This window comes from Balaenoptera acutorostrata, chromosome 21 (genome assembly GCF_949987535.1).
Source record: "Balaenoptera acutorostrata chromosome 21, mBalAcu1.1, whole genome shotgun sequence".
NCBI classification, from domain to species: Eukaryota; Metazoa; Chordata; class Mammalia; order Artiodactyla; family Balaenopteridae; genus Balaenoptera; species Balaenoptera acutorostrata.
Window position 1 is genome coordinate 30,134,404 of NC_080084.1, and position 12,003 is coordinate 30,146,406.

The 12,003-nt window shown below is 38.7% G+C and overlaps 1 protein-coding gene across 1 annotated transcript in view; it reads right to left on the minus strand.

Annotated features, from left to right (window-relative positions):
* Positions 1-12,003, minus strand: part of CSMD1 (CUB and Sushi multiple domains 1) — a 1,828,277-nt gene that overhangs the window by 205,360 nt on the left and 1,610,914 nt on the right. The window contains exons 31-33 of the mRNA XM_057537433.1: positions 11,644-11,760; positions 7,573-7,686; positions 6,068-6,163 (exon numbers count right to left, since the gene is read on the minus strand). Coding sequence (XP_057393416.1) covers positions 6,068-6,163; positions 7,573-7,686; positions 11,644-11,760 — 327 coding nt within the window. The remainder of the gene's footprint in view (positions 1-6,067; positions 6,164-7,572; positions 7,687-11,643; positions 11,761-12,003) is intronic.

Below are 12,003 nucleotides of genomic sequence, written 5' to 3' on the forward strand. Positions count from 1 at the left end.
ATGCTGCCTGCGGTCCCGCCCCAAGTCACCCAGCACAAGCCTGCATCCTATAACTACCCCCCACCCCCTACTTTCTTCTTGTCCCCGGGTTCTCCACGGTGTGTGGCTCTTGTGGTCTCTGATGCTGGGCCTGGTGGCTAAGCCTCATTCCGGTGAGGCGTGTACTCAGGTTATAGATCAGAATTCACTGACAGGCAGTGAATTATCGCTGTAAGAGACTTTTCTATTTATAAAAAGAGGCACGAGATAAAGTTTGAAAAATACTTCAGCGGCAAAGGGGTCTGCCACCCCAAACGGACTCTTTGAGAAATAGAGCCACAAGGTGTGCACTTGGGAGTCTGCATTTTTGGCTTCTGTCCCTGAGTTAAAAGTCAGTTTATGTTTATTGTCTCCAAGACCCCGTTCCTCTCCATCCTCGTGTGCCTTCATTCGAAAGGGGCCATTTTATTTAAAAATAATCCTTCTGTCTTTAAGATCCTTTCCCTAATACACTGGCATCTTGTTTTGAATTGAACCTGAACAATAACAGACACCATTTGGGTAAATTGCTGGTCAGGAAGCAATTCTATGAGAATGGAAGTCAGAAGACTGTTTTGTAGAAACTATGTTTCAATTCAGTGTTGAAATATTTTTGATCAGAAGGCAAAAGTTAATAAAATTGTATACTGTCTAATAGCTATAGTCAATAAAATTAATGATACTACAGAATGTTCTTTTCTATAACTGAAAACAATGCAGAATATAAAATATTCTATTGTAATAAAATATGGCTTAAAACTTATATTTGCCATATTTTTATGTCTGGGTTTTTTGTTACAGTTGAACAGTAGCATGAGAGCGATAAATAAATAAATAAACAAATGAATAAAATGATATTCCACAATCAATTCTTGAGAATTTTTTACAAATATGGAGAAATATCTCCAATCTTAACTGTTCAATTTGTCCTGAACTACTTGGGAAGCACCCTGTATTCGTGGCCAAGTTTCCACACTTGTCTAAGTGGCCTCACACATAGCATTTTTCCAGGGTATCACGAATGAGGAGAAACACCACTGAGGGTCATCTGTAGACATGTCACTATTAAACCTTTCTTCATGAACTTCAGAGTTGTCTATTTTCAAGGAAAATAACAATAAATGAATAATACCTGCATTTGAATGAAATGATGGAGGACAACTTTTAGAGGAAGAAGTTTACAAAGCGAAGAAACCAATTTTAAGTATCTGAGAGAGCGGGACAGAGGAAACCTAGGAAATAGAGGCATCAAAACTGCATGTAATATCTGGGGGAAAATGCCAGCAGTTAATCCATGCTGATGAACTTCTCCCTTTCAGCCCGTCCTCTGGGGCTTGCCCTCACCTGGAGGTTTCGGGCCACATCAGAGAGAAATTCTATTCCGGTAGCCATTATTCTCCATCTTTCAGTAAATGCTGTACACTACTGTGAAGCACAATTGAAATCAGCCCAGCGCCAAGTGGACAGGGAACGGGGTCAGCCTGGAACAGAGGGTGATGAACACAGCGACCGGCTTCTCAGGCCGAGGACTGTGTTGGTTCAGAGACCGGGTGATATTCTCTGGGACTTTCAGGACACTGAAAACGGACGATATTGTGAATATGGGGAAAAGAGGAACATCATGTGATGGAATCTTACATCACCACAAATGCTCTAAGCCACAGATATGTGCATGCAGTTCTTTTACTGCACCTCTTTTAGAGTAGGTGGAGTGAAAAAGAACAACGATAATAAAATAAACCTGAATGCAGACAAGAGTAACTTGTCCAAGTGAAGCAGTCTTTCCTATTTCATTTAGTGACAGAGGGACATGTTCTATTTCTGAAAATCACTCTGTTCTTGTAGTTTAAAAATCTGATTTGACAAGCCATTACTAGTCGGTGAATTCAAGCATACATCACTGAATTATGCACAAAACTTTATGCTCAATCTTCTTTGTAAAAAGTATGCATTTTATAAGCTCTTGAAACAAAATGTGAGTTTCTTAGAAGTGGAAAACCAACTAAGCTGTATAATTTACGCCACCTGAGGAAACATGAGGCCTGGGGAAAAATCAACCAAAACATGTATTTGCATGCCTAGGAAGGACCTCAAGCAAAGAAAACCTTACTGTAAATTCCTCCTACCCAAACTTAGAAAAAGCATTTCCATCTCTCTAGCTCTGTTTCTGGTATCTGTTTATTTTAGGAAAACCCTGGCAGAGGACAGTCCTGATAGCTGCTGAGTCTGGGAGACTGGCAGCTGGAAGGCTAAAGGCAGGGTGCTGTGTCAGGTGAGGCTGGGAGATGAGAAATGTGACCTGGAAAGACAAAGATGTGGCCAGCTGGCATTTGTAAGTTGTGCACAGTGGGGAGGTTTGATATAAAAGCACGGCTTCATTTTCCCTTTGAAATATTCAGTAAGTCCTGCACGGCTTACTAATTTTGGTGTGAGTGAGTTATTTTGAGGGAACTGAAAGGCGGGTTGAATTCTACACTGAAACACACAAGCAAAATAGACTATCTGTGGAAAGAGCGGGCGTAAATGTAAGACAATTGCAAATAGCAGTATACTGACGAGACGTCGTCAACCACCAGGTTTAACACAGACACATTCAGTCGTGTGCGCAGACAGAGAAGAGAGGCAGAGGGTGGCGCAGACAGTTTTCATAAATGAGGGTGTGCCTCAGAGCGAGCAGGAAAGGAGAAAAGAATACTGGCTCTGCCTTTGTTGGCCTCTGTGGCCACATAGCTTGTTTCTCGTGTTGATTCCAGTGTTAACAAGGTTGATTCTAGTATTAAAAGGTGTGTATTTTGGGCCAGAAAAAGTCTCTAAGTGCAACATAACTACTTCACAGAATAGAATCAAAGGGACTTTAATGAGAGCGGGTTTCGTGTACCAAGAGGATGCTGGGCTTTTCTCCAGCCCTGGCAGGTGTCACGGCGGTGGTGCTTGACGGCCGCTAGTTGGTAGGCCAGACTGCAATGAGCACAATAGCCGTGAGCAGCAATAGAATCACCGTCATCATCCCACTAGAGAACCCAAACTCACGTTCTCGACTTTATTCACCATCCTAGAGACAGCTCTTCTGGGCAGTGTAGGAAAGGGGACCCCCACCGGGGGTGTGGAGAGACAGCGCTGAACTTGCTAAGAAATAGTAGGTGAGTCTCCAACACGGCGGGTTTCTGAGGACTATTTGATTTTTAGGTTTGCATTGACCTAGAAGACCTTGACATTAGGGGTAGTATATTTTCTATGGAGTGACAAAGAGCATTAAAACCTGTAGAACCACATCTACTGATCGCAGGTTCTGCCAGTCTCTTGGTCCCAGAGCTTAGGAAGAGGAGGGGCAGCTATGGGAACCCCCACCATGGACATTCAGGGAATTCCAGGGTGCTAGCGAGTGGGGATGGAGGGGGGGTTTCTCCTGGATGCATAAAAGGAAATCTAAAACACTCTGAACACGTTCATGTTTAAAGGCAAGCACTGTACTCCTCCTAAGTGTTCAAGGGAGATGTTACAGTGTCCAGAAGTGACTGTTAGAATGATTACAGGGACTCGCTCCAGGAGGACGCACTGTGGTGTGAAGGGTCACCCCATTAGCCTTCTTGGGTGCCCATGTGTCCTCAGGCACCCTCTTACCTCCCTCACTTCTCAATGTATCCTTCTACTCCAAAGCAGCACGGAAAGCAAACAAGCAAATAAAACCCAGCAGAGACATAAAAGTTACAATGCTTTGTAAAAAAAAGCCGCTATACTTCCATTTCTTCATCAGATCAGAGGGGCAGCTACATCCTCACCACCACCGTCTCCGTGTTATTCACCAGGATGACACGGAGGGCAGGAGCTGCCTGGGTCGCGCACTACGGGTTTTTTGTACCTGACACCTGCACTCATTCCTCACCCAAGTCTGAACAGCTCTTTACGACAGAACTGTCTGTGAACAAGGGTTACACAGCCCATAGCCATGCAAGTCAGAAAGTCCCTGTGCAATTTTAAGCTTTAATAACTTATGGAGGAATGGAGTCGTAAGTGGTATGTGAAAGCACTATTCAGAAAGTTTTTACACAATAGAGTTCAAATAATTTCTAGGCTTCCACTAAACTACTATCTTTCAGAAGGCCATGTTCAATTTAACTTTTGAGATGTACTGAAAACTTTCCCAGGTGCTCCTGAGTGATTTATAAATTGCATTCATGATCCTAGCTCTTTAGCTCCAAAGGATTTGGCTTTGATAAAAAGACATCCATGTTTGCATAAACTCACTGTAGGAACAAAGCAAGGTAAGGAGATATATTGGAATTTTAGAAGAAATTTTGAGTATGTCAGAGACATATTCTTAAGTTAGAAGAAATATTGAGTATGTTAGAGACATATTCTTAAGTGCAAGGAAAATATATTCCTTCTATAAATGATTTCCTCTTCACTTTTATGTATGTTATACATTTTAATGATAATATATTGCTTTAAAACAAGAAATATGATTTTAAAAACCATGACTTCTGAAGATAACATGTGTAAACAGGACAGACATAGGGTCATGTGCTTCAGATATTTTATTTGATAATCTGATCAATTTTCTAATCTTCATCAAAAATTAAAGGAAGTCCCTGATTGAGGCAGACAATGCCAGGAACTTGAATTTTTCCAGGACAAAAAAATGTACTTAAACCAATCGGTCCAGTTTCCTTAGAGGTCATGCCAACTTACTTTGGTTTGTGAATCTGCTTCTGCAAAGTAACACAGAATTTATTTAAAGAAAATTAGAAGTGGGTGAGAGGTGAGTTGCCTAAACTGGACCCTCTCCTATAAAGTTCATTTTAAAAAATACTGGTTTAATTATTTATATTTTAACAAAGGTTTAATTAGAACAATGTAACTCATTTTAACATAATAGCATCATCACCCAAGCAATTGCTCCTTAAACTAGATCAGAGATATTTTTCCTCCTACCTGCCCATCAAACATCATTCTCACTCTTTCCATAACTCTTAAATCATCTTATTGCCAAACACTGAAGGGTTTTTATCGTGAAATATTTTGAGGCCATACATTTCACAGTGTGCGATTATCAAAAATCATTTATGAATGATATGACAGATTGTTACTCTGTATAATTGTATGAAAAACATGATGTTGTTAAGCATGTTTTCTGGAGGAGTCTTTATTAAAGGAAAGAAACCATTGCCAGAAAGTGATTCTCCTCCACGTCTGAAGAAAATGTTCAAGAGCGGCCTGTAATCTATCCAGCCTCCAGCAAAATTGAGACCTAGAAAAGCTAAGTATTCTTAGTTAGTTTATTGCTGAAGATGACAACCTCTTTCCCATCTCAGCTGTACAGGCATCGCAAGTCAGATCCAGAGTCAGGCTCTGTGCCTCTGAAAGTGGATGGACAGCCCATAGGGTGTTTTTTCAAATTCATGTAATGGATATGCAAACTGAAGGCGAACTAGAAACAAGAAAAAAAACTGCATTGTTCAGAAACTTTGTGCAATCCCAAGCATTCTGAATAAGCTCCAAATTCAAAAATAATTATAAAGGGGTGAAAGTGCCTAAAGTTAATAGAATACAAGCGAAATAAAATAGGTATTTCAAGGGATAGAAACATGGATGGTATTTTGGATTTAGTTTGGTTTTGTTACATTTCCTTGACAATTAGTTCTTACAGTAAGATTTGAAGTTGCACCGTGCGTTTTAAGTGTATTTCATTAAGACAGTTACTAAAATCTATTATGAAATATTTTACTTAATTTTAACTAGGTTAGGCGAAATATTATAATACATTTGAAATCATTTTGCAAATTGTGTTGCGCTATACTAAGGTAATCTATTCAATATTTGTTTCGTCATCATGCCAGATAATCGAAGCATTATTGTATCTTTGTCTTAGAAGTATCACATTTAATTGTCAAAAGAAAAAACTTTAATTTTTTATTAAATAATTTCATTCTAAATACACGGATACCCTCAAATTCTTAAATATTAAGAAAAAGTGCAACTCAGATGTTTTGGTGCTGAAACCAGTGGTACGAGCAGTGTGTGCAGCCGGGCGAAGGTGGCAGAGACGCACCTTGATAGACGAAGTGGAAACCCCGCGCAGGTGCCCCACTCTTCGCGCTGAATCGGAGCAGAATCTGATTGGATGTGGCCAAAGGCAATGTTTCACCTGGAGGGAAAAACAGACAGAGATAACACGCAGGATCCATTCAGTGCACGGCCTGTGGTGGACAATGTTTGGGAAAGTAATCAATAACTTGGAATTGCACTTTTACTTTTTGAACTTTCATAAAACTTTGCTTTGGCGTGTAGAACCCAAACACATTGTTTCTACAAAGATTTAAAAACTCTGTTCTTGCCTTGACATTCCATTAAAATGTTGTTTTCATCGTGATCTCCTTTATGCTTCTTTTGAAGAAAGCACTGATATAGGCCAATTAGCTGATAATGTGGGAAAGAGAAGTGGGTGAATCATTGACTCAGAATCAACTTTGACAGTTACTTGCTAGGATTTTACTCAGAATTAAGAAAATGTCTCAGAATCCAAAGCTGATTTTAAAAAAAATAAAGAACTCAGAAAAAAAAAAAAAAACCTGTGAAATGTATTTTTCAGCTCTTAATGTGCAGGAATGGTCTCGAGTACTCTGAGGGGCGTGTGAATCGCTTAAGCTTTTCAGAGGTGAATTTGTCAGGATGTATCAGTATTTTAAATGTGTATCTTCTGATGCATTTCTGGACATTACATCATTGGACATTGGTCTTAACAGGACATAGGTCTTAAGACCTGTGGTTAGTAATACTGGGAAACTGGAAATAATGGAATCTTAGCCTTGGTTGATCACAGGCTGTGACGCAGGAGTATGGCTTGATGTTGTGTTGGTAAATGATGACAATGTAGCAGTGGTAAGAACGAGGGCCATGGCATCCATGAGGGGTTGGGGTAAATAAACTCCTTCATTAACCCATCTGAATACTATTCAGCAAATGGTGTTTGGTGTATATTCACATTTGTGGATAGGGAAAGACCTCTACATGTGATTTTAAATGAATGTATGGGACAAAAATTAAATTGTGAAAAATATCCCATGTTTTATGAAGTCCCATGTATGTTTTCATGCATATATAGGGGCACACGTGACTGTATGTATGTGTATACACATCTGCACCTTTATAGACGTGTGACTGTGGTGCATCTCCACATGTATGCATTTAAACGTTTGGAATAAGTCAGACCAAAATGTCAATAGTGTTTATCTCCAGGAAGATTACGACACTTAGAATAGAAAGTAAAATAACAAGATAGTTTATTACCCCTTTTTTCTGATATTTTTATTTTTCACTGAGATGGATATTATATTTTCCACAATCTTAGTAAGCAAAATTATAAAGACAGGTGGTTTTATATGTGGGATAAAAATACATTTGAAATTTTACATTGAAAATAAGATTTTACTAAACAAGCAAGTTCAAAGATGATTAAATTTCTCCTTCACAAATGAAAATAAAAATAGACAAGTTTAAAATTAATTACTCTGGCTGTGTAACTAGAATTAAAGACAAAATTCATTGAAAGTTTACCTGAATGAGACCCAGAGAGTGAGCTGAGAAGTCTGGCCTGAGGGTGCGTTCCGTCAAACAGTTCTGTCAGGTCATTCAGTGCTGTCTGGAAATAGGCAAACTGCCCAAATACCACTGAAAATAGAGGGGGTGGGAAGGCACAAAATGCTTTTTTAAAATGAAAGAAATGAAAATGGTGATCATACTGTTTATTGATACCTCCAAAATATCATGATCCTAAGAATCCTGTAAAAAAAATTAGCTTATTTTCTCTGCTTTCTAAAAGTTTTCTGTTGCTTAAACAATTTTATTTTGCTTCTTGATCTTTTGGTACTTAATAAAAGGAATAAAATTACTGTTCCATGTACAGTTTGAACATTAAATGAAGGCTGTTTTTTTCTTATAATACTATGTTAGGATAGTAGAAGAATAGCCATAAGGTGGTCCTATTTCTTTTAGAGTAATTAATGACATTTTATTCAGTGAACAGTAGGTATGGAATCAAGATACCTGTTGGTTTTTAAAGCATGCAATTAGTTGGGGAATTTAAAATTCTTCACCTATGATTATGACAGTGCCAAATTCATATGAACTCACTATAATTTATACACGATTCAGCAACATATTATAGCAATTTCTGACTTGTTTTACTCTACAGTTTATATATCTTACAGGTTACGTAAATTCCAAGAACACACTTCCTCCAAGTAAAACATCGCAGGTATTTTACTACTTCAAATTTAATCATTTTTGTATTCAAATGGATAATATACAGAGCCTTTACAGTATTTAGAAACACTTGTGATTTAGTCTCCATTTACAAGCAACGATCAACAATTATCTATGTGTAAGGTTTAAACTAAAATCATTCTAAATCATTCTGAACAAGAAATGAAGGTGTGTGTATCAGTTATACATGAAAGAATTAATCTATGTGTTGGCAAAATGGAGGAAAATCTAACTATAGCAGCTGGTGTGTATTTATATTGTATTACATTATATCATATCATATATGTGGCATATATTCTATTACATATATGTATTACATACAGTGCACATATACATGCATGTATAATATATTACACATATATGTAAGAGAATATATGCATATATATATAGTACTTTAAGATTTTATAATTTCCTAGAGAAGCACAATTAAAGGAAGCATGTGAGCAAGGTGAATTTCCCAGTGGCTGAAGTGCTCTGAACACAGGCGCTAGAAAGAGGGACAGAACTTTCTTCTGGATCCCATGAGGGAGGCTCCTGCGTGCACAGCCTTCCCTTCACTGTCCCCCACCTCAACATTCAGTCTTCATCTTGCTTGAGTGTCGTTTGTAGGAGAAAAGTGAATCTCACACACATAATTCCTACCTTCTTTTCAAGAAATGTTTAGAAAGCATAAGCTTTATAGTGGACACTAAGAATGAAGGGCTGATCAAGATAGAAACTTTGTCCCAGGAACATCACATGCTAAGGTCTGCGGTAGTTCCCACAACAAATACAGAGCCCAGAGTGTGGGTGTTGGGAAGGAAGAGGGGCCTGAACTCAGGGTGGCGGAAGAGTCTTCCCTGAAGAGCTGCTTGGCCTGAGTTCTGACCTATGACTGTTCTCAACCCAATTGTCCAAACCAGCAGACGTCTGCCAAGGGCCATAGCTGGTCAAGGAAGGCTATTCCTGCAGCTGGAAGACAGGGGATGAGAAAGTGCAGGCGAAGGGCGTGGGCGGGTGTAGGGAGGGAGGGGTGGTTTCGAGCTGTGGAGACAATGATGTTTCATGGGGGAGAGAGCATCCCAGCTACAGCCTTAACAAATGAGAAAGGAAACCTTTTTTGTGTAAGAATGGGACACAAGGGGTTATTTCAGCAAGCGAACATAAGGAGCAGTATTTGGCAGGTGAAAGGTCTGTTTTGCTAACACTCAGTGGATAAAGGGGGTGGAGGAGGGACAGGGGAGCAAGGCCACGCAGCCTGAGACTTCAGAGCCCTGAAGGCCAGGAAACGCGTGGATTTTGCTCTGGGGGCAAGAGGAGTGAGTGAAGACGTTTATGAAGGTGTTTTCATGATCAGATTTTTGTTTTAGAAAGGATACTCTGGTGATGCTTTTGGATGAAAATAGGGAGGAAATTAGGATATCTGATGATCTGTCTTCCATGACACTTTCCATTCGGAATTTGTGTAAGAAGCCCCTTCCCACAATAGGGACAGTCACCCCATCCCATAATATTTGCTGGGCATCTCAGGCACCCAAAGAGTATTTTACTCATCTTAGCACTTATCACAATCATTGAATTAATTGTTAATTGATCGATTCACTTCTCAGAAAAGAGTAAGGAAGAGGGGGAAAAAATAATAGATAAGGTAGTATAGGTTTTTATTAAGGATTCTTTATAACTATTTTATTCCAGACTAAAGTTTTCTGCCCAGATAGAATATGATAAATTTATGCCATTAAACCTTTCATATTGGGAAATTATTATCAATATTTAGGATAGGAGTGTAACTATTTTCTGCTGAGAAGTCATAATTGTGTTGTGACAACTCAATAACATTTTATAATAAACTAAAATCATAAACTCTGGCTGCTACATTCTATTGTGATAATTATAGTTTGTCAAGTATCCATGAATAAAAATAAAAGGAATATTCATGGGAAAGTAATTGGAGGAATGTTGTTGGGAATTTAGGTGAAAAAATGTATTAACTGAGGCTAAATAAGGGACTTTAGAGGCATTGGTCCAGCATAAAGAGTGAAAGTCTAGGACTTATTCTAAGTTTTACTGTCCATTTTTTATAACAAAATAAATCTTTTGAAGCCCAGTCTTTCAGTTTTTAAATGAGATTGGTATTTTCCATTTGCTCATAAAGTGGACCCACTCTCTGCCTTTTGGGAAGCTGGTCCCTCTGCTTCTGCCTTGGTTTCCGTGTTCACATCCATCACTCTCCAAGTCCCAGGCACATGCTCTTCTTATCATGGCAAGATGATACAAGGAGAGCCTTGCCTGAAAACTCAACCATCCTTGAGAACTGGCAGAAAGCAGAAGCTAAACGATTTGGCTTAAGAGACTAAGCAAGTTGCGTCGCACAGTTCATGAAGAGCCCGTGATCTAAAATACCAAATGCTGAAATAAGTGCTTGGGGGGAGGTTTTCATTTGATTTTAAGAAGCCTGTGATTAATACAACAGAAGTTCATAGAAATCATTTGTCTCCCATATGCAAGTTTCTTAAGCAGAAATTAACTTTCTTGTCATATAATTGTATTTTTAAAATGTTTTCCCTCAAACAGAATCTAACCTTAGAATTGTTATCTGTTTTATTTCTATGAGTGGATGGCTGCTATTTTGAGTGTATAGAAAAAAACCTTGACTATGTTGGGCTCTAAATTTTACTGTTGGGAAAAAGGAACTATTCCATAAAATTATAAAAGCTACTACCTGGTTGACTCCAGGAAAGAATCCAACACAAAAATATTTTCCTGGCCAAGAGTGAGAGGGAAGATGTGGGGATCCGGTGTTGAGTAAACCACCAGGAAACCACCAGAGAAGGATCTTCTAGAAATGAAGCCATCCCAGAAAACTGGCTCAGGTTGGAAGCAAAGTTTAGGAGGGAAACCAGGATGCCAGGTTTGGAGGGGTCAGATAGGACTCTGCCTGCTTTTACATCTCCTGTCACTCAAAGGTGTGTTCACTGATCCAGTGATTTCCAGCATAATCAATAACCAAATATATGTGCCAATACCCCACAGGCTGATCAGTGTTCCCCTGGCTCACATGTGAGGCTGCAATCCTCCTCTACACACTAAACAACCAAAGGAGAAATGCTTTTTTCTAACAAAAATAAGAACAAAGGCAAATTTATTCTCTCTGATTATTCTGGATCAGAATCCGAGAAGGAAATTGAAGAATTTTATATCACACTGATAAAAGAATTGTAGTGGATCTTGTATAAGACATGTTTGGAAAACCTGTTACTTTAAGTCATCTTCTTTTATATTATTTTATTATACCAAGAGCTGGGATATTTGTTTATAAAATGATGGAAATATTAACACCGAAAGAGATATGACAGTGAATTAAAAATAAGAAGAAAATCTTACCAAATTCCTTTGGTACCGTTATGGAATAGAGGCAGATCTGACCAGCTGTATAATTGTGAGGGTAGTTGGGTGACAAGACCACCCCTTCTGATCCAGTGTACTGGCCTCCACAGGGGGCTGAAACAGACCAACGGAGAATTACGTGCTGTGCGTAACCACATGGCAAGTGACAGGTGACCTAAAAATGAAAGCACTGAACAAATGAGCATGATTATTCAAAAACTTAACAAAATATCACAGTTAAAAACTGATTTTACATTGCTATCAAAAGTAAAATAAAAAGAAAAACAAAGACTGACGAGGTGAGAAAAAAAGTAATTCAACTTAAGAGGAAGACCTAATATTATTTTTAAGAACGTT